General features: G+C 34.7%; 1 protein-coding gene and 1 long non-coding RNA gene across 3 annotated transcripts in view; one reads left to right on the top strand and one right to left on the bottom strand.

The window, feature by feature from the left end:
* The window catches only part of LOC106669800, a 219411-nt gene that overhangs the window by 105094 nt on the left and 87184 nt on the right, over positions 1-27133 (bottom strand). The gene's annotated exons all lie outside the window — the stretch shown is intronic.
* The window catches only part of LOC106669796, a 130907-nt gene continuing 126073 nt past the window's right edge, over positions 22300-27133 (top strand). Inside the window, exon 1 of the mRNA XM_014399532.2 lies at positions 22300-22530. Coding sequence (XP_014255018.1) covers positions 22404-22530 — 127 coding nt within the window. The 5' untranslated portion in view covers positions 22300-22403. The remainder of the gene's footprint in view (positions 22531-27133) is intronic.

Raw genomic sequence — 27133 nt, forward strand, 5'->3', positions numbered from 1 at the left:
GTGTCACTATCTAATCAATGTTCTTAGATAAAGTAAGCCCTAGAAAGTTACCGTGCAACTTCGCTTGGCAACGCCCTCAAAAGTTTAGTCAATGATACTTTTTGTGTAATCACGTGTACTAAATTACTTACTGAATTTCAAAATATATTTTTTTAGTAATTAAATTTTCTGAATTTTTAGTCTAGTGTGGTTGACCCTTACAAAAGCCTTGCCACATCCAGGAACGGACTCGAACATTTCTTTTGGTTCTCTAGAGCGAAGAAAATAGTGGTTTAAAAAGATTCTTCGATACAATATTGAACAAAAGAAAAAAAAGCTTTTGAGTAGTAAAATCTCTTCGAAAATAATGTCATTTTTCAATAAATGGATATTTTGAACTTTTAATTTAGTTTTTAGAGCTTTATGTTTTTTATTAAATTCAATTTTGTACCACAGAATCTTTTTGATTACTTTGTATTGCATTCAATAGTTTTCGTGGTCCGCTTGTCCAATTAATATCTTTCAATTAATTAAGGTTTTTAGTTGAGATAAAAAACTTTGTATTACTTTTATTTTTTTTAAATATTAACTTAATGGAGTTTAAAAAACGTAATGACTTTTTTTTGCATCAAATTAAATCAAATTGTTTGCATTAAACGTTAATTTTACACTGGCGATAACTGATCTTTGAGAAAGTAAGAATATGTGATTAACGCTCCTAAGGGGGCAACTTTTCTGTCAGTATTTACAGAACCTTGAAAATCTTGTATAAAATTTAGACAAGAAAATCAGACTAGTAAAGATTTATCTTCTAACTTATTTTGCGTTTTGTTTAAATTAAGTTGTAATAAAAACAAAAAGACTCATACAAAAGCCTTGCGACATCCAGGAACGCACTCGAAAATTTCTTTTGATTCTCTAGAGCGAAGAAAATAGTGGTTCAAAAAGATTCGTCCATACAATATTGAACAAAAGAAAAAAAACAGCTTTTGAGTAGTAAAATCTGTTCGGAAATAATGTCATTTTTCAATAAGTGGATATTTTGAACTTTTAATTTAGTTTTTAGAAGCTTTGTTTTTTGTTAAGTTCAATTTTGTACCACAGAATCTTTTTGATTACTTTGTATTACTTTCATTTTTTTTAAATAATAAACATAATAGAGTTTGAAAATCTTAATGAGTATTTTTTAAATTATTTTTTATCGAAAAATTAAATTTGTTGCATTAAACGTTAATTTTACACTGGTGATAACTGATCTTTGAGAAAGTAAGAATATGTGATTAAAGCTCATAAGGGGGCAACTTTTTTGTCAGTATTTACACGTTGCGGCCACCGACACCCCCCCCCCCGGGGTAAACTGTTAAATTGTAACTCTTAAAAATTATACATTCGCTAAAACAAGGGATTTTTTTATATTAAAATTGAGGCCGTGGCAATCTTAATGATCAGTGTTGTTTCTAATATCCTTTGGAAGAATTTAGAACAGCACACACGAAAAAAAGAAGTGAAAAAGTAATTTATTCCATTCGTTTCTTTATTCTCGACTCTGCAAAGTCCACCCACCCTTTATGTCAACAGTTCACTTTTTTCTAAATAACCTCCTTGATCACCTATATGCAAAGGCCGGGAAATACATTCGCCAGACCTTTCAGGCAAGGACAATTTAAAAAAAATTTCACAATTCAATTTCAGTATAAAGTTCGAGAGTTTTGTCACACCCTTAGTAAAGTGTGGTTCCCATCTGCTTGGACCCGCTTATTAAGGCTTATAAGCTACCTCCAGATCCAGATTCATAACCTATTCTATGTGTGTGACATAACCTATGTCTCATCTCATGTGACGGTAGAGCATCAACTTCCTACATATAGGACCGGCCGATGCCATCCTTGTCCAACTGTTGCAGACCTGATCCGACATTCCCCCGCGTGATCTGTCCTACGACTGTTTCCAGTTCAAGACTGCTGCCCAGCGTTCACATTCATCACATGAGTAATCAGCGTCGACACGCGGAGAGTCGCAGAAAATGCACGATGAGTCCTCATCACCATCCTACTGAGATACGAGCTGAAATACCCGTGTCCCGTTTGGAATTGGGTGACAAATTAGTCAGTCTTTTGCCTTTTTCAGACCATAGAATGGAGTCCCAAACCAGCCGACCTGTCCATCTCTTTCCTATCCATTGCCAAGTGTGACTGTGATCTAGAGTCAATAAGTCAATAGGGACCACACCTGCGACGCTTGCTAATTTTAATGTTTCCTTTGCTGAACAACAATCAGTGGCTTACAATATTTAGCTTTTTTTAGCAATTCGACCCTACCTCGGATCCCTAGAACATGATTAAGTGAGCGGCTTGGCTAGTAGAAGGCGATGCCTACTCTAAGGGCCCTCAATGTTATTCATCAATCTGCGATAATCCAGTGTCACTTTGAGAGCCTTTCCCGAGGCACGCAGGATCTACTCTTAAAATAACATCTTTGTAATAGTAATAATGATAGTCACAAGTACCAATTACGTTATTTCGGCGGCCGGGTTCAACCTATGACTCTCTTCCCAGGATCTAATCCTTCTGATCACCCGTTTGGCATCTCCCGAGTCCCTCACAACGACCACTGCAGCAATATCTGCATAGCCTAACAGGAATGTACCTTCCGGCATTTCGGCCCGGTAAATGCCATAATAGGAAACGTTCGATCTACTTCAGACTACTATTCTATCTACTACTAGATTTTTCCTTATGGAGTCTAAGGATTTGTTCTTTTAGCAATTAAACTTTCATCTAGGGGACCGCGGTAGCCGAGTGGTTAGCATGAGAGACTCTCACGCCGCGGTCGTGGGTTCGATTCCCATCGTCGCCTCTGCCCCTTTTTTCCCGATAACCCCCAATTTGAACACAAGAATTCGTACCATGGCTAAATATGCAAGATCATAAGGCAAAAAAAAAAAACTTTAATCTATTGTGCCTATCTCTGCTGATTTCCTGGAAGATATTTTTTTTGTTGTGAAGTACTAATACATAATCTTCAGGGTTATAGTACCTAGGTCTATAATGCGCAGGAATGTCATTACCAGGTACCAATTACCTAGCTAATATATAATAACCAAAGAATATGTTCTGTGGTTTCTCTATCGGTACTACTATTACTTCCAACCTACTAATATCTAGTATAATTTTATTACTAATAATAGAACAGTTTCTGCCGTTTCTTCACACGTAAAGAGTGCAGTACAATAGAAGTTGTGATCACAGTTTCATAACTTGTTTCAAATTCAAATAGTACTTAGGGTTGAAAAATTGATAACCAATTTTGTTTTATATCTATTTATGAGAAAGAAAGATTTCACTATTTATACACTGAATTGGGTTGTAAATTATATATTTTACAACCAATTCAATAGTTTTTTCAATAATTCGAGTTTATACCTTTTCTATTTTGAAGCTGTACTTATTCGTTATTGTTTAAACGCGATTAAAGAGTTTCAATCATATAACAATGACAGAAAAGTTATATAATCTAATAGCTCTTTGTTCAATGAAAGTAGGTCCAGTGTGGCCCAGAACAAAACCAGAATTCTTGCCGCATCATCAACAAGACATGATGTTCGTGCTGGAGGGAAACGGTTCCATTTTCATTTATTACTACAGACCGCTTTTCCTTAATTAAAACTAATACAGTCGGTCGGATTCGTGAACTAAAAGGGTTTTCAAGTTTAACGGTCGGAAAAGATAAAACTTGACATATTTATTTCAGAAAATGATAACACTAAATAAAATCCAATGCTTGTTTTGAAACTACAGTTTAAATCGATTGAATATATTTTTTATTAAAGAATAAATATTTTATCTTAAAACTGATTTCTCACGGTGGATTTTAAAAAAGTGGAAACTTTTTTTTCGGTAAAAAATGTTTCTGTGATTATACACCAGTATATTACAGAATGTGAACCGTCGAGAGATGTAATTAAGGCTGCCACAAAGGGAAAAATGAAAATCCTGTAAACAAAATTATACCACTTTGATAATAATAAATTTTTTCTTCTTAAAAGCGACAATGCCTAACTTATTTAACACTTCAAAGCCCTTTCCTAATTTTAACTTTTGCACCCCCTCAATATATAAAAGATCTTGTAACAATTTTTAGGATAACCTTAGGTAAAATTAAAGCGTCGATATTTACCTTAACTTTGAATCATGATTGCTCAACTTCAATAATCTGCAAAGTTGTAGTTTCATTCAGCCAATATTCTTGATTTCACAATCTCTCTGAGTTTTGAGGCTGTGATATCTTCTCGCATCTCTATCCTTTTCCTATGTTTTAACATACACAGGTGCGATGGGGCGGTAGTTAAGACTAAATCAAAATTCAAACGATTATTTTGATAATAACTGAAATAGTTATAATGTTAAGCAAAATAATTGTTCGAAAGTAAATCATTTGTATTGTATTATAATTATCTTTTCTAGGAATAAATAAATAGTATAAATCCATATTTTACCAACAGTTTGTTTCCCTAACTTGGTTTTACTGTGTTTAATTTTCTCTTTGTAGTATGTGTGTCACCATCTTCGTTAGGTATCAATCTCTGTCTGCCAGTTTGTGTCTCTGCCACTCTCTCCCACTCTCTCTCTCTCTCTCTCTCTTTCTCTCTCTCTCTCTCTCTCTCTCTCTCTCTTCCAATCCCCATTATTCTAGTTATTACACCTTTTTCCTTCGATTTTCCTTCCTATTTTTACTTCTGATTATAGATGGTTATATTTTCTCTTATCTCTCTTATCTCTTTCTCTCTTTCACTTTTCTTTGTCTCTGTGTATATGATTCTCTCCCCTCTCTCATTTCCCCATTATTTGAGTTATTAGACCTTTTCCCTTCGATCTTCCCTCCTATTTCTATCTCTGATTATAGATCTCTTATATCATTATATATTATATCTCTCTTAATCTCTTTCCCTCTTTCACTTTTCTTTATCTCTGTGTATATAAATCTCTCCCTCTTTCTTTCTCTTTTTCTCTTTGTATCTTCCTCTCTCTCTCTCTCTCTCTCTGTCTTTCTCTCTTTCTTTCTCTTCCTCTCTCTCTCTCTCTCTCTCTCTCTCTCTCTTTCTTTCTCTTTTTCTCTTTGTATCTTCCTCTCTCTCTCTCTCTCTTTCTCTTTTTCTCTTTGTATCTTCCTCTCTCTCTCTCTCNAATGACCCCTATCTTTGACACAGTTTCATTCTCTCTGTGTATTTATTTGTTGTATAAATTGTTGTATTCTACCTCAATCACTTTCCCTTTGACTCGTCTTTTACAAACACTTTCTCTCTCTCTCTCTCTCTCTCTCTCTCTCTCTCTCTCTCTCTCTCTCTCTCTCTCTCTCTGTCCATCTATCTATCAATGACCCCTATCTTTGACACAGTTTCATTCTCTCTGTGTATTTATTTGTTGTATAAATTGTTGTATTCTACCTCAATCACTTTCCCTTTGACTCATCTTTTACAAACACTTTCTCTTTCTCTCTCTCTCTCTTTCTCTCTCTCTCTCTCTCTCTCTCTCTCTCTCTTTCTCTCTCCATATATCTGTCTCTTTCTAGGCCCTTCTCCTTTTTTGACTGTGTGTGGGTGGGTATATCTTTTTATCCATCTGTAGATCGTTACATTTTTATAAGTTTAAAAGAAAAATGATCTGCTCCGGACTGTGGTGCCAGAGGCACTAAATATTGAAGGAATGTGTAACAATAAAAATAACACAAATTTGCATAGCATTCTTAATGAAATAATGCAAAATGTATTTTATTTGTAAAATAATAACCCAAGTGAGAGGTTGATGACATATTCCTCATTTTATTGAACAATTTTAATATCATGCATAAGATTCATAAATTTAAAACATTTATAAATTGTTTGATTTGTGCAAAGCGTTCTTACTAAAACTGTTTCCTTAAATTGAACAAAAAGCATAAAAATTAAATAAACTATATTGTGACATGTAATATTCCTGGGGTGTAAACAATAAAAGAAAAATTTCTGAACTATTATTGACTAGGTTGTTTCTACGCGTTTTAAAAAATATATTTATAGTACAATAAATATAACCACCTGAAGAAAAATTCAAGAAAAGAAATCGGCAACGCTTCTCTATAAAAATATACAAAAATGATCCGGATTCTGGAACAATTTTCCTTTAAACGTTGACAATTATGTCCACGATAGCATGATGTGATAATTAAAAGCATTGTTGTCGTGACCTAGTTTCACTATCCCAGGCTTTCTACCTCTCCTTTTGTCTTCCGCAGGCCGACGGCAAAATTAAGTCTCGACCGAACTGGCTGGCGTACGGATCCTAACACAACAGCAAATTGAGCCTTGAGTGAACACGTATGTTGATTTATAGACTATAGACGGACAAATTGGGTCGAACCCATATGAGGGGTTTCATTAGAATTTAGACAAAAGTTTCCTTACTTACTATTTGCTATTGTTACTTAAACAACGGCAGCCTAGTACAATTCTCACATATAACAAAGCCATATTTTGTCTAAAATTGTCTAAACACTGACGTTAATTACTTAAATATATTATTTCATTTTTACGAAAAATGGTGGAACATTAAACAGCCCGAGCCGTCTTACGAATAAAGCCAGTTGATTAAATTATCATCACTAACTTCAGAGAAAAAGTAGGATAATTATGACGAGAAAATTATAAGACTTCTTAGCAACAGTAATTACAATTTTGAATTACACCCCCTCATTCTTTTCTATCTTTTTTTAATTAGATAAAACCGGAAGGTACTTACTAGATGACTGATTATTACAACAATACTATAATTGAAATGTAATGTTTTGATGGCCAAAATACTTGCAATGTAGTTAGTCGAAGACTAACACCTTTAAGAATGGCACCATCCTTTGGTACTCAGATGGAACTAGGACAAAGGTTTAGGGATGGTTAGGGATGGTCCCTAACCATCCCTAACCATCCCCAAAGGAAGGTAGGGCAGGTGTATTCGGTCCTGGGGCTAAATACTCAGAGCCCATGGGAAAATACACCAGTATCTTTCAAGCTGAGATTCACAGAGAGAGATGTACTCAACTCAACCTGAATAAAGGGTACAAAAACAAGAACATAGGCTATCATGTCAGATAGCCAAGCAGCCATCCAAGTACTAAGCTCAAATATCATCAGTTCAAAAATGGTGCTGAACTGCAAAATCAAATTAAAGGTACGCAGAACAAGGTCAGCAGGGTCCTTACATGGAAGTACAAGACAATGAGAAAGCGGACACCCTGCAAGGAAAGGAGCTGCTACACCGCTGATAGGACCCGAACCCTTCTGTGGCATAGGAACCCACATTATTAATGAATATCTCAGACAGAAGAACAAAAAGAAAATGAAGGAACAATGGAATTCACTCATTATACACAGGCAATACAAGAATCTCTTAACAAATTTCGGAAGGGAAAGTACAGAATGTGTCAAAAGAAGCAGGAATAAACTGCGAATCCTATTAGGATTCTTAACAGGACACTGCGAGCTAAATGGACACTTAAAGAAGATTGGAATAATCCAAGACGGCACATGCAGATTCTTCATAGAGGCAGAGGATAACATATCTACTAACAAACTGAGGTGCTGCAGAGTCCCGCAGGAGGAAGTGTTTTGGGATGTACAATGTGACCATAGAAGAGATGCAACCACTGAAACCGGGCCTATTAATCAAGTTTCTTAATGAAATAGATCTCACCTCTGCTTTGAGAGAACGGGGGATACAATAGCTCTTAAAGGGCGCAGTATATTACACCCCGACTATTACATCTACATCTAGATCTAGTCGAACACTCACACACTTTAAACGCGAGTAAAATTTGCAAATTTACACATTCTTAACAAGCCAATAATTTTAATATAAATGAAACTATTAAAACATTAAAAAATGGAAAATAGAAGTGTTCTTTAGTAATTTATGTGTTATTTTGTTGGCTGTTTCTCAATAAAAACGAGCAGTTTGATCGCTCAAAATGCAGAAATGGGGAGAGGAGTCTGATACCCAAAACGAGCGATGACAGACGGACCAGAATGTGACCACAATGATTAGATTTATATAACTAGTCCAATTTTACGATATTCATTTAAACTTTTAGCATCTATTGTCAAAAAATATCAACTATCATTGAAGTTCAAATCGACGAAGTTCATTTTAGGGGTTTAACGAAGATTTATTCCCTCTTCAGGTGATGAATTTAAAGCGAGATACTTAAGTAAAATAAAGGGCTTTAATCATCCCATTGGAACATGTACAGTTATTTAGCATAATAAACATCGCTTTATTTATCTTCTTACTTTTGAACAAAAGGGCATTCACGGAATAGTTATTCGTCAATGCAAACTGCAAAATCTATTAGGATTCAGATTCAAATCTGAAAAGCACAGACAAACCGAAAGTTCTCCCTGGGTAATCACGATTTAAAATTCCTAAGAGGTCTCCTAATGGATTTCATTCCCTTGAATTTCCCTATAAAACGTGGGAAATGCTGAACTAAGAATAGGTAGAGGCTTAGGGCATCTTATCAGAGAAACGTTTGAGCCGCATGATATCCACAGCTCAGATGCAAACGTTGTTCGGATTTGTAAAGACAGTGTCACTGGATTAGAAAACACTTATGAAGGTCGTATCACAATGGAAATTTCATTCGTAGTGAAGGTAGGCGCCTGAGCGTATAATCGGCCTTAAAACATATCAAAAGCTGTTATTATGTTGAAATATTTTCATTGTGGCCACGTTTTGCGATTTAACAGGAAAAATAAATTTCTAACGAAAACAATTTAAACCAAATAATCATAAACGTACGTTGTATAGGGAATCTACTTCAACGGATTACACGAGCAAAAAAGAACATATCCATTTTACCATAATATTGGCTGAGATAAAATTGCGATTTAAAAAACTCCCCATTTTTAACAAGTAAATGATGGAGAAGTTTGGTTTGGTTCAATAAGGCAGTCTGGAAATTTAGATATGAACTAATTATGATTTTGAATAAAGTAGACCATACATGGTAAAAGTAGGCGATTTTTATTTTAGATTTTGCATATTCCGGTGTTTCGTTAACAGACGTGACTACTTGAGGAGGTCCTATATATCGATTTGGACTAAAAAGTTCCTATCGTCTAAAGACTGATTCTCAACAGTATTCCAGATTTCCCATTTTACAAGTTACTTTAAAATATCCCTACTTTTTTCTATAAAGCCCCATAATATATCATGTAATAATAATCCCACGGTAGATCTGATTACATGATTAGAAAGGGCATTAACCCTGTGAGATCCATTTTTTGTTTTATTACAACTTTTTATTATATGTTTTATTATATCAGTTAGAAGATAAACCTTTATCTGAGTTTCTGATATTCTTTTCTAAAGTGTATACAAAATTTTAGGCGTTGATACGGCGCTCATCACTGTAAGGTAAAGGTCCCGGGTTCGAATGCAGGGCCGCTGGATACTTACAAATGGGTTTTTGTTCAAAAACACCGGCACCCTGAGGGTTTATATGATGTTGTGAACCCTCGTAAAGAGAAAACTTTAACCCTGGATTTGCCATTATTTTTACTAGTTTGTTCTCTTTCAAGACTGTGCAAAGTTTTCACTAAACTAGTTAAATAATCTATTGTGATCTCTTCCTTTCTGATGCCGTTTTAATGATTATTAAACATTAAATGTATCTGCCTAAAAGTGCTTCAGCAAAATTTCTCACTTCGAGAAAATTAAAAGAGTAAATTTTGACATTTAAGAGGCTTAATTGAGTTTTATTATGAGCCAGAGTATAAAAGATAATCTTTTAATGAACTTTTGATTTAATAAGTCCGTTATTAAATATTTTTTTACGGTCAATAAAAATCTACCTGATATATGAAAGATTCATCAAGGAGAGGGCGTGGCAATAAAACCTTTAACCTATGAAAACTTACTATCTGCAAAACATGTCCTATCATAAACACAAACTTTTTTTTACGAGGGTTTGCAACAGCAGAGGTTATATCAACTCTCGGGGTGCTGCTGTTTTAAAAAAAACCATTTGTAAATATGTCGGATTCGAACGCAGGGCCGCTGGATTCGAACCCGGGACCTTTACCTTACAGTAATGAGCGCCTATTTAAGACGCCTAAACCGTTGCGGCCACCGACGCCCCTACACAAACTTCTTAATATTTCAATCCTTTATAAATACACTAATTTCGTGGTCCGCTTGACCAATTAAATCATTACAATTAATTAAGGTTTTTAGTCGAGATGAAAAAAAGTTAATGGCACGAGAGGGATTCGAACCCACGACCTTCGGCTAGATACGCCGCTGCTAGCCGAAGGTCGTGGGTTCGAATCCCTCTCGTGCCATTAACTTTTTTTCATCTCGACTAAAAACCTTTATAAATATTTGATTTTCAGTAAAATTTCTATTAAATATACTTAATAATTATTTATATTTGATTAAATCTTTTCTTTAGCGGGTGTAATGGTTTTAAAGTAGAAAGTTGTCATATAAAAACGAGATAAAATTAATGAACGTTTTGTTCAACAAACAAGGCGTACATTAGGAAAGTGTACTGGGAAAGCTTCAACTCTGCAAAACTACTGTTTGAGCAAGGAATGTTTTGAATAGTAATTAGCGAGCGAAGTGGAGCAATAGGGCAAGAGGGATTTTATAAGAGCATCAAAGAATGTTCTCCCTCGCCCCGAATCTTGGCTGTCAACTAGAACAATTAACACGGAAGCCATATTAATTAGGTCGGATTATTCAATCTCGGTTAGAACAATAATTAAAAGATGGCATAACGGATTTTAACAGTGAGAACACGGTGGGCGGATTTGTTAAACTGGCCGATTAAACGTCGTAAAAATAAGCAGCATCAAAAGAAATTTTCGTGGATTTAGATCAAATTATAAACTTTATTTTCTAGGTTGTCTATAAAATGCTCTTACGTACTCTTGATCGTTTTCAAATCTACAGAATTTATCAGCATGTGTTTCATTTGCAAAATATATTGGAATGAAGGCTGGTGGATGAAAGATATGGTGGTATTTCGCTTAAAAACAGTTTAAAAATTGTATAAAGAAGTATTTAATATTTATGTTTTTAATTAAGCAAATCCTATCAGTCTTTTGCCCATTATTGGCAAAATACTGGAAAAGATCCTATTGATCCGCTTGTCCAAAGAAATTCCTACAAACACAATTCGACTTTCAGAGTTGCCATTCGACTGTACAACAAACACATCGCATAATCGACGTTATTTCCACATCCCTTGAGCACAGTATTGCCCGGGTGTGTTCTTGGATATACTTTGACCGAGGATGACACTCTGGGCTGCTGTGGAAGCTCAAGAACATCCTACCAGCAACCTATTACCTTATCCTAAAATCCTATCTTAACGATCGTTACTTCCAAGTATCCCACAAAAATTCATTGTCTCCTATTCATCTAGCAGGTGTCCCACAGGGCAGTGTGCTCGCTCCTTTCCTTTATTCAATTTACACCTCCGACCTACCTACGCAACCTAACACTACCACCTTCACCTTGGCCAATGATATCTCAATCTTTTCTCTTGATAAAGATCCTGTCACGGCTTCCCGTAATCTTCAAAATCACCTAAACATCCTAGAATGCTGGCTACGTCGATGGAGAATCAAGATCAACGAAACCAAATCAACAAACATAATATTTACGCTAAACAAGAAAACGCTCCCACCGAGCTAGCCCAAACCCGCTACAAAACGTTCCATTCCAAACTACCCCATCATCCGAACCCTTTGTCAAAAACCTGTCATCCACCTCATTACCTAATAATCCAAACAGAAGACTGAAGCGTCGGTGGCCCCGCGACAACCTTAACAGTTGACATCGGTCTCCTAGGATGGAGTACATCTCGCTCATCGTATTGATTTCCTAACGGCTACCATCACTGGATGGTAACTGTTCAAGCTTTCATGCTACCGTTAATATGTTTATATGTAAATATTATCTGTTTTACCTGTTGCGTCGAAGAATGCAGTTGTAAAAAACAAATAAAAAGTTTTAAAAAATTTAAGCAAATGTTTCAAGACGCATTGTGTATTTTCGTTATTTTTTTTATTATGCATTGTTCTACAAGATTCAATCAAAATTTCCAAAATGTTTACTTCTCTCAATGTGAAGTGTTTTTTTGTTACATATATGTAATTTTATATGTGCTCCCTCTCTCATTCTTTCTCTCACTCTGTCTCCTCTCTTTCCCGCTTCTATCTACTTTTTCTTCTTGTGTTGTTTTCTTATTCCGTAAATTTTTATTTCTATGAGAATTCTGCGTTTTATTTAATTATTTATAGCTTTTTTCCCGGCATCTTTGACTCTCTGTTTGTCCCTATTTTTCACACTCTCTCTCCCCCTTTGTGTTTCTTTTTCTCTCTTTCTATTGCTCTCATTTTCTTTGTCTCTGTCTATCTATTTCTATTGTCATCCTATACTTATCAATTTTTATTTAATATTTATCCGTAGCTCTTATTCTCGTATCATTGGTACGTCCTTTCTTTCACAAAATCATTATATCTTCCGACTTCTTTTTCTGTATCTTTAACTCTGTGTTTATAACTATTCCGTTCTCTCTCTCTCACGTCCTTATTTTCTTTTTTCTATAACTCTTTATTTCTGTCGCCATTCTCTACTTATTTATTTATATTTCAATTATTTACCAATAGATCTTTTTCTCCGTATCTTCGGATTATTCATTCTTTCTTATTCTCTCTATATCAATCTCTCTATCAACCTATTTTTCGTTAACTTTGACCCGGTCTATATTCTTTTTCAGTCTCTTTGTCATTATCCTTCTTTATCTTCTTCATCTCCTCTCTCTCTCTCTCTCTCTCTCTCTCTCTCTCTCTCTCTCTCTCTCTCTCTCTCGCTTACTGTCTATACAATTCTACGTTCTAGACTCAAATATCTCTCTTTCCATTCTACTTCTAATAACATTTTCTTTTCATTTATTATTCCCTTCCTGTCACTGTTGAGAAAGGTGCAATGAGACCTAATTTTGCGAGCTCAAAGAAAATGTTCACTTCTTTTACTTTTCGCACAGGTTAGTGAATATGCTAACCGCATGTGTTTGGAAAATGAATAGCAACAGTAATCTCGGAAAAAAGACAGTTAAAGTTTCCACAAAAATCGCAATTTCCCCCAACTTATTTAAATTGATTACTTGAGGAAGATGTTCAGAAACTAAAGCATACCGAATAAACGACATGGAATTTTCAAACAAGGAAAAAACTTGATTTACGAATGACCTGAATCGCATGTAGAAACTGAAACCCCTCAATAAATGAACACTGAATGAAATTAAAAAGGAAAAGATTGGGTGATAATTGATAAAAAGTAAACATTTCTAATGAAAAACAGGTGCTAGACATAATAAGGTCATACTAAAACAACCCATACCAAGACTGGCAAACTGCTACAGTTAGAAAGGGCTAAACTCAGAAGAGTTATAGGACTTTTTTGATCACTGTCATCTGAGAATAGAAAATTTCATATTCAAAAATGACCCTATTTGTGTGTTATGTGAAGAGGAGAAAGAAACAGCCACCCATCTTAGAATGTGAAGTAACCGCTCAATGAGGAGATAACTTAGGATACAAACAAAATCCACAGAAAGGAATTGTAGGAACGTCCATCAATGACCTTATATATCTTAAGAGAAGGGTGGAGTCAATAGTCTGAACTAAGGAACTAGGAAAGCACAATAAGCCAGAAGGCTGCATGTCTTGGAAAATAACCTCCCATTTCCTAGTCTCCATTCATTATCATCATCATCATCGTCATCAGAGTTGAATGCACAAAGATCTTAAGAAATATGCAGGAGATTTGAGAGATGTGTTTGTTGGTACGTCAGTCCTGATTTTTAAGTGAAAAAGGTGAAAAAAAGTTTCTTTAATTTAAATTTATTTTATTACGTACTTTTTATAGAAAATTTTAATGAAATCAAATTTTAGAAAAATGTAATATGGTTATTTTAAAGTATTGTAATTTGAATTTTGGAGACGAAGTAATCGATAAAAGTCTTATTTATTTATGCTTAACCAATACCATCTTTCGACAGTTTACAGTCATTTCCCAACCCCCAAATATATCAAAGCTTTTATCATCCCTTCATGTGTATGAACCTCCGCTGAATAAATTGTTTCTCTCTAACGGGTTCAGGGCAAATTTGGGAAATGCAATGAAAAACCAGCCACCCTCAATTGAGGGTTTGTGTGTTATTTTTCCTTTTCCAATTCCTTTTATACGTCTGTGAACGGTGAAAGGGGTCGCTGTTATTTTTGTCCCCTTTGATGGATTAATTCTAGGCTTTTCAGGTGTATCGCGAAATGAACACGCTTTTGTCCGTCAAAAATATTCAGATTGGAAAATTGATACATAAATTACTTCCTAAAATGAATCAAACAAAAACTAAAGTAAAATAAAGATATACTTTCATCTTATTTTAAACCTCTAAATAGATTATGAAATTGAAAATATTTTGTGCATAGGGTAATTCTTCTACCTCCAAACGATATTCTTCGTCATTTTAAAGTTTAAAAGCTGAGAATTTGTACCACAATACCCATTATAGCCTAATAGCATCATTTCTGCCATTTGGAAAAGTTCGATTTAACTTCAAGCGGGCCCATCAGTTAACAAACTTACCCTATGATCATTATGTGCTAACAAAATTAACACACCCGACCCAGGGAAAATAACAACTACGAACTTAGTTCATCTGATCCATTCCTATTTATCGTTAACGATAAATAAAAATAATTAAAAATTGGTAAATTTGAAACTAAGTTTTTCAATTAAGCACTGAAAGAGAAACTTAAACTACTGAATGATACCCGATAAAATAACAACAAATATTCCATTCCTTCTCAAACATCATTTACAAAATCACTATGAAAAATATTTAAACCTTATAATCTAGTAATTATATAGAAAAAACCACTATGATCAGTTCAGATTATAAAAACTCATTAACTGAAACGATCACGGACAAATTGCTAAATAGGAAACACTCGGTGCTCACAATCGAAAAAGTTAAACCAAACTGCATACAACTGAAATTGGATGCTCGTATGCGTTTCCACGTAAATTCCCATTGTTGATTTATCAAAGCGAAAGTTCCCTTATTTGATGAAAAATCAAGTCAATTGTTTTGTCAGTCATGCTTTAAATTAACTTTGGGTGGTTGATGGATTTTTCACATTTTCGTCTAGATTTTATGTATTTATTTATAGATATAAACGTTAGAGAGAGAGAAAGAGAGAGAGAGAGAGACCAATAAAAAGAGAGAACGAGAGTGAGCGGAGATGAAACAGACCAATAAAGCTAGATAGATGATAGACAAACAGAGAGAAAGAGAGAGAAGGAGACAGAGAAAGTGAGAGAGCGAAGAAGAGAGAGAGAGAGGGTGAGAGTGAGAGAGAGCAATAAAAAGAGAGGAAGTGAGTGACTCAGAGAGCGAGTGGTATGAAAGATACCAATAAAGATAGATAGATAGATAGATAAGTAGATAGAGAGGGAGAGAGAGAGAAAGAGAGAGAGAAGGAGAGAGAGAAAAAGAGAGAAAGAGAAAGAGAGAAAGAGAGAGTGACAGAGGGAGAGAGTGAGAGAGAGCAATAAAAAGAGAGGAAGTGAGTGACTCAGAGAGCGAGTGGTATGAGAGAGAGAGAGAAAGAGAGAGAGAAGGAGAGAGAGAAAGAGAGAGAGACAGAGCGAGAGAGTGATAGAGAGCAATAAAAAGAGAGGAAGTGAGTGATTCAGAGAGCGAGTGGTATGAAAGATACCAATAAAGATAGATAGATAGGTAGATAGAGAGGGAGAGAGAGAGAGAAAGAGATAGAGAAAGAGAGGGAAGGAGGGAGAGAGTTTGAAAGGGGTGGAAGAGACAAAGGGAGAGAGTGAGAGATACCAATAAAAAGAGAGGAAGAGAGTGACTCAGATAGCGAGTCCTATGAAAGATACTAATAAAGATAGGTAGATAGAGAAAGAGGAGAAGAGAGAGAGTGAGTGAGTGACGGGGGGGTTGATTTTGATTTGATAAACGATTTATTTTACAAAACTCGCAGAGTTAGGTCAATTTGACCTTTCTTACACTCAACGAGAAACGAACGGTTTACAATTTGAACTTACATACATGCGCTTCTAGATGAACGTATGTATATAATAATAAAAAATCCAATAAAAATAGAAAATTTAAGCTGAATGTAAAACAGTACTGATAACACAAATTTACACTCATTGAACTATAACAAATCGATAAAGAAAGAAAATGATATAATTACAAAATTTACTAACAATGTTATAGATTACATACATATAAGATACATGCAATGAGAGCGAGTATATTTGAATGTTCCCTAAGCCAAAAAAGCAAACACATTGTACTACTTCATACAGGTCAATAAGTCTACTACCTACGTTGGGTAAAATTTTAGAAAAACTCCTACTGAAAAGAATTCTTCCGATTCTAAATTCTCAAAACATAATCCCAGCTCATCAATTTGGTTTTCGCAACCACCACTCAACTGTCCAGCAGTGTCACCGCGTGGTAGACATTATTTCATCCTCCCTTGAGATGGGACAGTATTTTTCCGGAGCCTTTCTTGACGTAAGCCAAGCTTTTGATCGAGTTTGGCACCCGGGCCTGCTGTTCATGCTCAAGGGCATCCTTCCAACCACCTACTATCTAGAACAGTTACCTCATTGACCGATTCTTCCAAGTCATCGAAGGCCTTTTCCTCTCTTCATATTTTCCTATCCATGCTGGTGTTCCTCAGGGTAGCGTTCTGGCCCAGGTTTTCACAGCTGACATGCCATCTCATCCCGAAATCACCACATTCACATTCGCAGACGATACGGCAATTCTCTCTAGCAACTCCGATCTTGTCATTTCCACTCGAAACCTCCAGCAACATATCATACTACTAGAGGCTTGTGTAAAAAGAAAAGGATAAAATTTACACAGAAAAATCCACCCACATTACCTTCACTCTTCGTAAAAAGATCTCCCCCCCTGTTTCCTTAAACAATACTCCCCTCCCAACTGCGGACAAGGTGCGGTACCTCGGATTGTACATCGACAAACGCCTGACGTGGAATCCTCACACAAGACTGAAACGTCAGGAGGTTATGACACCATTTAGAATTATTGCACGACTTCTTGACAAACGCTCTAATTTACATCTCAAAAATAAAAGGCTGCTTTACAACACCACAGTTAAGCCGATTTGGACTTACGGACTGGAAGTGTGGGGTTCAGCCAAACATTCCAATATCCACCGCGTTCAAACTGCCCAGTCTATAATATTACGAAAAATACTAGATGCTCTATTTTATGTATCGTACCAAACTACACATACATATTTACATATTCCTTTCGTACAAGATGAAATATGTTTCCGTTACGGTAAATTTCATAAAAACCTCCCATCTAACGTAAACCAACACATCAGAAACCTCGCATCCCGACAAATCCCCCCAAACCCTCCCCGCCGACTGAAGAGACAATGGCCGCGAGATCTCCTAGGAAGTGATGATGATGACAGTGAAAGTAATAATGACACACGTATCAATTGAACAAACAATATTATTGTAACATTGGAGTAATACCAATGGGTGTTTCCTCCACTCTTGGTTTTAATTTTGTTTTGTTTTAATTACCTTTCTCACTGTTACTTTTTACCTACTTAAGGTAGTTATAATATACAACAAATTAAAAAAAAAAAAAAAGAGACAGAGAAAGTTTGTGAGAAAGAGGCAAAAAATATGTGGAAGTAATCGATAAGACATAGATGAAGTGCAGTGCTGAAGGTTAAAACAAACGAGAAACAAATTAGGGTTTTAATTTAACAAGAATATAAATATATATTCTCCCTCATTTCATAAAATAATGAGAAATAATCTGGGTAATTTTCTGTTCTTCTGAAAAATGGGTACGGTCGAAACTCAGGAATGGTTTGTCATAAATTAGCTTTATCTTTGTTGGGAAGCACATTATCACGCAACCTTTCATAAATAATCATAAAATTCTGAACTTTTGTTTAATTTCTTTTAAAAAATTAATCGGTGGACTTTTTAACAAAATCAGATTGGATTATTTTTCGTTAATTTAAATATGAGTGGATTTTGTTTAAAGAAAAAATTGTTTTAATGTTTTCCAATTGATGGATAATGTCTCAAATGGCGACTCTATAAGTCAAGATCGATTGTCCCGAAACTCATCAGGAAGAAACAGGCGAAACCCATTAGGAAGATGTCAACAACGTGACTCGTGACCGTGACTTGCTTAAATTGTTTGAGCAAATTTAATAACGGCTTATTAACTACTCACCCGGGATATTAAAAGCTCCGACCCTTTAACAATTTCCAGCTGAAATTTTGCATCTCTTTAACGATATCCATTTCTCAAGAATTATCATTTATTCTAATATGCGCGCTTTTTGCGAGTTCTTTTAACATTTTACAAAGGAATGAGGGTGAAAATGAGTTTACAACGTACAGAATAAGTTAATAATTCTTTGATAAAATAGAAAAAACTTAGAAAAATGTTTAAAAAATTGTTCAAAATTAAAATCTTATACACAAATTCACTAATTTAGTGGTCCGCTTGACCAATTAATATAGGACAATTAATTAAGGTTTTTAGTTGAGATAAACAACTTTTTTCCATTTTTCAAATGTCGTGTAATCGGATTGGATTCATTCCGTGGCCATTTCATCTGTCGCCGAGAATCAAATTGATTACACGACAATCGAAAAATGGCAAAAAGAAGGGAAAATTCAAAAGGTGGGGTTGAGATGGGAAGTTACGGTTCACGATAGCTCAAATGGTAGAGCAGCGGCGTATCTAGCCGAAGATCGTGGGTTCGAATCCCGCTCGTGCCATTGACTTTTTTATCTCAACTAAAAACCTTAATTAATTGTAATAATTTATTAGCTTGAATGGCAGTGCTATTCACAATTACTCCGAGGAATATCGAGTCCTCTTAAATAATGTGAACGAAGTCTGGTTTTGAATGAAATTTATTAGCGCGAATGCGGAGGTTCATACCCAATTATCCTGAGGGATGTCGAATTATCTGGGGTAGTGTGAATAAAGTCAGGTACATAAGACAAGTACAAAACTCAAATCTTCTGAAATTATAAAGTTTCAACAATATAACAAAAACATAACGAAAAGGAACTTTTCTTTGCACAAAACATATAATAATAATAAACGCAGTGAAACAGCTTCAAGAAAGCTGAACTCCTAAAAAATGAGCAAAGTTGTTTTTTCATAAAGTATCTACTTTCCTTGGATTGGGTATAAAGAAGAAACAAATTCAAAATAAATCCTGTTTGGTTGCATTGTAAAGCAAGAGGACCAGGCATTCCTAAGTCTAAAAAAGGTGTTCGAATATACCAAACCATTAAGAGTTCCTATTATTATTTTTTTTTATTTTTTGTGGGAGTGTGATTTACAGTCTAACAATTCTCACATTCGATATTAATAGGATTCGTAATGACCATATTTAAAATGGGTAAGTCGGATAGGTTCAATCTGATGATCTTCTCTATTAAGATCTTTCCAGAAGTCCCATTTTCCTTGCAAGCCGAGGACTATTCAGACAGCAATAATAATTGAACCTTTATTACTTTTAATCATCTCCAAGTAACCGAAATTACAGGAAATTTGGACGATTACCAAAAGTTATCGATTAGTACGTAAATAAATCGATTAAGTCCGTACAGTACCTTTGAACCTCTGATGTACACTGGAATAATGGACTTTTCTTTTATAAGATAAATAGAAATTTTTCAAAGATTGTCAATATAATTAATGTACAATTTTCTCATCACTTTTGACCTATCAGCCTTGGAAGATAAGTAAACTTATTTATTATTAACTTCTAACTCTGACTTGTGTCATCGCTAAGGCAACACTTCACAATTCTGTTTTGTATTTAAATTATTTTCAAATAAATCCTTGTACTTTACAAATTCATAGAATGTAATTTTATTATTCATTAAAATATTTAATAAAATAAAATGCTCATACGGTGCTTAGGCGACAGACCTAAATTATATGTAAATATAAATAGATATTAAAGAAAAATGTTAAAATAAGTTATAGATCCAGGAGGACAACACCGATTTGCATTTCCTGATGAAGGAGCTGGGGCCATCTTGAAAAATGTCAGTCAATGAGGTAGAGTCATTGTGCACCCTGTACTGTTAAGCCCGTAGGAGATCAGGTGAAAATCCATATAGAAATGCTTTACAATACGAGCAAACAGGACCACAGGACCAACTGACGACCATGTAGTCGGTGAAACACTCAAAAATATACGATACTTGACATATCATTACGTAGAGTGCAGGGTAACGAAAAAGTAGATAACTTAGCCAAAAAAAGATGTGGCCGTTTCAAGCCTTTAAAATTTACCAAACGGGCATATTTAACAAACTCAAAGCTGCTCGAGAAAAAACTTGGCAAAAACAATAAACAAGGTCACCCAATTTTTTCAAAACGATAAAACCGGACATACCAAATTACACTATGGTTCAGTTCGTCTTCGGTGAGTAAAAACCTGTACAATGTGCAGACTAAGGTCAAATCGTAGGATTCGTAATCTGCATTTGAATAAAATAAATGTATCGAACTCCCCCCGCATTGCAGATTTTGTTCCAAGGTGAAAAACCTGGAACATATAATTATGTTACATCCTGCATTTTAAACACATAGGGTACTAATANTAAATCCCAGGCCCTGAAGATGATCTCAATAAAGATCGAAACGTTGGCACGATAAAGAAAATGTTTTTCTAAAACCTACATCACACCAGACCGCATCTCACGATTTCCGAATAGTTATATCTAAAGAAAGGCTATCGGCGGAGGTCGGTCCTCCGAGTAACGTAGCGGTACGAGGGGGAACAGGACGACCTGCTCCTAAGAAGAAAATTACAGGCTTCTAGTTGTAAATACGGATTTTATCCACAAGAAAGGGAACTGTTAAAATTCCTATTAAAAAAAAGACAAAGAAAAGAAGTTTAAGCTTTCCTCAGCCTGGATTGTAGCTCCGCCGTTATGGACCCTGGTGTTGACTACTGAAATAATCACACATCAGTAGAAATTTAAAAAAAAATTGAACTCTGTCTTTAAAAGAAATAGAGATCAAATCAGTTTATTTGATTTTATAGTAATATTGGTGCTTCTGCTTATAAGAGTAGTTTTTATTAGCTATTACGACCTTTGCTTACTGTTATGTTTCGACGGCATTTGAACTTTTGTTTATAAGCGATACTGTTGAAAAATGTGTATAAAATAAGTTTTGTAGTACTAATATAGTTTCTGGCAATAACCACCTGCTCTCATGGAAATAGTTTTGCCATAAACATGACCTCTTAATGCTAATTAAAGCTCGTACTGTTACCAAACATGTTTTATTTCACAGAAAATGTTACTACACAAAAAATTCGACTTGAATGTATAAAGTATTGATTTAAAGGATTGTATTAAAACTGGTAAATTTGTTGTACCAATGTAGCGTTGGGATTTAAAGGCTAGTACTAAATGACAACTATCTATTTCGTGATGACTTGACTAGGTGGAGTTTTTAGTGTTAAAGTTTGACAAAATTTAAACACTTTAATAGTAGTAGAGTTAAAATCATTTGATAGTTCTTATGTTGTTTCTTGGTTCTATACGTCAAATTTGTTGCAGCATCTGTGATATTTATTCTTCTCTTCTTTCTTCTTCGATGTTCGCTTGTTTTAAGATTTTTTAGTTTATTTTTCAACAACTTAAACTTTTTTTTAACTTTAACCTTCAACCATTTCAAAATATCCTTTTATTATATCGATATGGATTTCGAGGGCACCAGCGTCCCATCTTCAGACTGGTTTCAATTTTAGAACCGCATTTATGTGGTATGTTATGTACATAACAGTATAGTTAGGACTTGATAGAACATGAAATAAGCTAAAGGGATTAGGATGAAATTTCAGCGAAACTCTGAGTAGATGCAGTTACGCGGAGGATCGTGTTCTGTCGGGTTGATGAGTTCGAAGGTTAGCTGGGCATCGAACGGTCGATCAATCGAGAAGTCCACCGTTATGAGGAGTCCCAGGATGTAATAAAGACCGGCGAAGGGGGCAGGTAAGCGTGTGAAGAGTTTGATTCAACGATGCATGTCGTGACGTAACGCTAGAGAAAGAGAGAAAAAACAGGTCGACTTCAACATCGGGTGGGAGTCGGTCGCGTCTCCCACTACTGCAGCGAAGAGAAGAGCGAACCGGCGGGGGGCGCGTGGTGCCAGTCAGTGTCTTGGTGCCGCAACGGTGGTGGTGTTGTGTTCTGTTTCCTACCGTTTTGTGGGACGATGCCTACGAGGGATTCAGCAGGATGTCGGACGCGCCAACGCAAAGGGCACACTACTCGACAGCCGTCTCGGCCTTAGGTCTTCTCTGCTTTGCACTCGCCACTGCTGCCCTTGCTATACCGCTATGGGGATACTACCAAAACCCAGAAGGTAAAACCCTCAACCAAACTAATTAAACCTCTTGCACAATTTATAAACCGAAATTTCACATTCTATAAAAAAATGCGTGTTTAGATTTTTTGCGCAGATGCGCTCTTTTACGGGCAGAACGTGTTCAGGAATGCCATTAAGCAGTCGTCCTTGACTACCGTATGAATAATATTCCTAACAGACATACATTTTACTTTACAAAACTAAACAAAAACACCATATTGTCTTGATTTTTCAAGCTTACACGTATTCGAAAATTGAATATAGGCGGTTGTATTTTAAGCCGGCGCACAAGTCTCTTCTGCTTGACACCCAATGTCATAAAGATTCTACTTAACTGTTTCAAACTTTACTTGCTTTTGTAACAAATGAGATGTTCCTACAGAAAAAAAATATTTACCCTATGTTGCTGCAACTAACACAGAAATACTAAAAATCTATTTTTATTTACATCTATTGTAAATGTAGTTTCTGTTAAGAAAATAGTTACAATATAGCACTACGAAATATTTTAAGTTTTTTTTGTAATCGTACTTGCAAGATCAAAGACAAAGCCAAAAGTAGCCAATACTCAAAGGACTGTGTATTGGTACGCAAATAAATTTAAAAGGTAATATCGTAGTTTATAAATTGAACCCGAGGTAGCCAACACTCAAGAGACTTGGAGGTGGTACTCTAATTGTTGAAAAAATTCTAAAAGGTTTTTTTTTATAGATTTAATAGCTTATAACCCTTAATTTTCAAAATATTCATTTTTTATATCCATTATTTCTCTTGTTTCTTGTTTTGATCTTATGAGTATCAACTTAGATACTTAGGTAAACAAATAACAAGACGATAACATTAAAAATTAATGATACAATATCAACTAATTCTCAGTTTTTATATTGGTTCGTTGTAAATCAACGAAATATTATAATTAATTATAATTAAATCATTACAGGTTAATTATAATTATGAAAACTTTTGGTTTTATTTATATACGTAAAAATTGAAATTTATTAAGGAAGTGGGCTTTTTTTTATACTAAATTGGATTTTATCAAGTCCTTCACTATTTTTACCAGAAAAAGTATTAGACAGATAGATATTAGATTAGATAAATAGTTGTATACGTTTTCGGATTTAAAAAAAATACAATATATTTTTCATTAGAATCAGTCTTCTCTACAATCAATAAATAAGTCTTTCAAAAAGAGAAAGTGAGAAAGGTAGAGAGAGAGGGAGGGAGAGAGAGAGAAAGAAATAGAGAGAGAGAGAGAGAGAGAGAGAGAGAGAGAGAGAGAGAGAGAGAGAGGAAGACACAAAGAGAAAAAAAGAAAGAGAGGAAAACACAAAGAGAAAGAGAGGAAGACACAAAGAGAAAAAGAGAAAGAGAGAGAGAGGAAGACACAAAGAGAAAAAGAGAAAGATAGAGAGAGAGGAAGACACAAAGAGAAAAAGAGAAAGATAGAGAGAGAGGAAGACACAAAGAGGAGAGAGGAAGAGAGAGAGGAAGATACAAAGAGAAAAAGAGAAAGAGAGAGAGAAAGAAAGAGAGAGGAAGAGAGAAAGAGAGAAAGAGAGAGAGAGAGAGCGAGAGAGAGAGAGAGTGAGAGTGAGAGGAGGGAAGAATGCATAAAATAACGGGAGAAAAGAGTGTCAGAAACAGATAGTTATAGAGATAGAGTGTGCTTTTATGTGATAGTGAGTGATAAACAGAGAGCATAGAATGAAAAAAGAAAAGAATGATAGAGACACATATGAAAGTGAGTAATAAAGAAGGAAGATAGGGAAAGAAGAAGAGAGATACAGATACAAAGAGATCCATATAGAAGATAATGATAAAAATGGAAAATGTCAGATCAGATGAGTGAGTGAGAATGCATACACAACGAAAAAAAAAAAAAAATAGAAGTAGAAAAAGTCTGAGAAAGTACTTTTAGTTTTGCAAACAAAAAATTTTTTTCGCGAACATTATCGTACACAAGAATACACATAGATGAACCGTTTTACAATTTGTGTAAAGTTACAAATCTAGCTCTTAGAACCCTCCGTCGTGGGTTCAATTTCTACCGTCGCCCTGGACTTTTTTCACTCACCTCTTCCCCCCCCAACAAAAGTACGCGCAGCATCTTACAACCTGACATCTGGTTAATATGCATGATCATAAAGCTATTTAAAAAAAGTTACACATCAATTTCTAAAAGTGTGGTAAATTTTCCTTATTTACGAAGAAAATATTTTGTTGTAATTTATACAATTTTGACTTAATTAAAATATTGTATATATAACAACATTTGAAACGATTTGACTTATTCATGTAAATATTTATTTATGAAAATGTCTAGGATTGTAAAACTACTTGTCACCAACGAGAAAGTAAAAGAAAGTTTCTTATTTAACAAGCCTTCAGGACATTCAGTTTATTTATGCCACCTTTCTCCAACTATGGATGACGTATTAGAAATTTCAAATATGATTCGTTGAAATGGAAAATTTTCAAAAAACACCTTTTTTAAATGTATTGTCAACTTAAAAAGTCAATCGATAAAACTAATTGCGACCGGGCCTGGCCCAATATGGAAAGCAGCCAAAGATGAATCACCTCATGAGATAGTGTAACAAACCATGTCCTTCAGGTTGAAAGATGGTGCTGGATGGGCCGAAGAAGATGGCCTTAAGGTCTTTGAACCTCGAAACCGGCCAAGGGACAAAGCAAGGTCTCACATCTCACTCGGGATATGACGAACGTTTCGCTAATCGGTTTCGATCCCCAAGACGACGTATCTTATTAATAACGATCGTTTTCATAAAGAGTTTTTGTCAAAGTCTTGACACTGTTTATTATGAAAATATCCCTTGACATATGACTTGCCAACTTGCCAAGAGATCGCCGAAGTAGAAGAATTCTCGTGGGTGTAAGTTCCTTTGAATAAACATATTTTTGATGTTGTTCTACTAACCCTAAATTTAATTAGAAAAAAATTCAAAACTCAATTTATCTATTTTTTAAATATACACATTTATGCACTCTTCCAGGATTTGCAACAGTAAGAACGTTCTCTCATAATAGACATAAAAATCGGTGTAGCAAAGTTTTTACGTATCAAATCATTTTTCTTTAATTAACCATATTTTATAGTATTTTAAAATTGATTAACGTTTTATTTATCAAGTGTTAGATCAAATGTTTACATCAAGTCTTGATGAATCGCTGTTTAGGTCCAAAAAACAAATTTAACATTAAATTTTATATTTTGAAGTACATTGCGTGTTTTATATTTCCATAGATAGGCAGATAAATAATCAATATTTACTTTGGGAAAAAAAATTAAAATTAATGTAAATTTTAAATTAATAAATTTTAAATATTTATAATTAATGTAGAAAAAGTAACAAATTTGTGAACTCTTCCAGTATTCACTAGAGTAGATCTTTCTCGTATTATAAACTTAAAATCAAGTACTATGTAATGTTTTGTAGTTAGCAAAGTTTTCTTCTTAAATATAAAACATGAGATTTGTGATCTTGTAAATTTAATTTTGTTTTGCATCAGCAGGAAGGCAGTATTCACCATAATTGTGAAAGATAAATAAGGCTACATGGCCTTTTATTTTGCCAGAAGCATCCATAATTTGACTCCTAAGTTATTCATTACAGAATTAGAGTTTTAGTTACGTTTTAGATAATTAGAGGACTTAGAGGATTTAATTTTTTTTAGATATCTTAAAGCATATCGTCGTTTATTAACGTTAATGTGCAAAATTATTGATGAAGTTATTTGAATGATTTTTCCAAAGCAATATAGTGGATTTATTCCCAAACATTTGACAATATTTTAAGAACTGAGTTTTTAATGTGTGATTATGAAACTCCCCAAATTTGGTAATAAATTTTCAACTTAACTACGACCAATAATGAGCATGTGACAAAGGGAATTCCTGCCATGTCAAGCATAACTTGCCTTAACATAACATAACTTTTACACTGCCTGGATGAAATTTTTAAGGCGCTATTAAATAAATGAAGATCGTGTGATTTATGACTATGAACAATTACGATCGGAGCATTATAACTGAAAAAGTCAAAGAACTGTGTTCGACCAGTTTCCTGCCTGAAACAACCAAAAATGGTAATTTCTATCCAATTTTTTAAAATTCTATTATAATATGGCTGGATTATTCTGGTTAATTTAGTTAATCAATCAACCTTAGGCAAGTGAAGAGAATGAAACAAAGTCACGGTTTCATAGCATAAACTGGTTGCCGCAATGGAAAAGATAATGAAAGAAAGTCATGCTTTCACAGCATAAACTCGATGCCGTAATGGATCGTGATGCTTTAAAACCATTTTGCCATGGTCTGCATGAATAGCTTGCCATAATATTTTTTCAATGAATACCAACAAGCAGCCTGCGACTTATGTCCAATGAAATAATCATGATTACACGATGTATGATTCCATTATTGATAATTGTGCGTCTACTGAACCTTGACCAAGAAATAGCACATTATAAAAGAAAGACTAACTCCTTAAAAGGAGCCTCAAAAAATCTTGATTTTTTTCCATTTCTGAAATGATTTTTCTACAATAAAACCATTTTTGCCATGGCCTGGATGAAA

This window comes from Cimex lectularius, unplaced genomic scaffold, assembly GCF_000648675.2.
Source record: "Cimex lectularius strain Harlan isolate CLEC.00 unplaced genomic scaffold, Clec_2.1 scaffold156, whole genome shotgun sequence".
Classification (NCBI taxonomy): Eukaryota; Metazoa; Arthropoda; class Insecta; order Hemiptera; family Cimicidae; genus Cimex; species Cimex lectularius.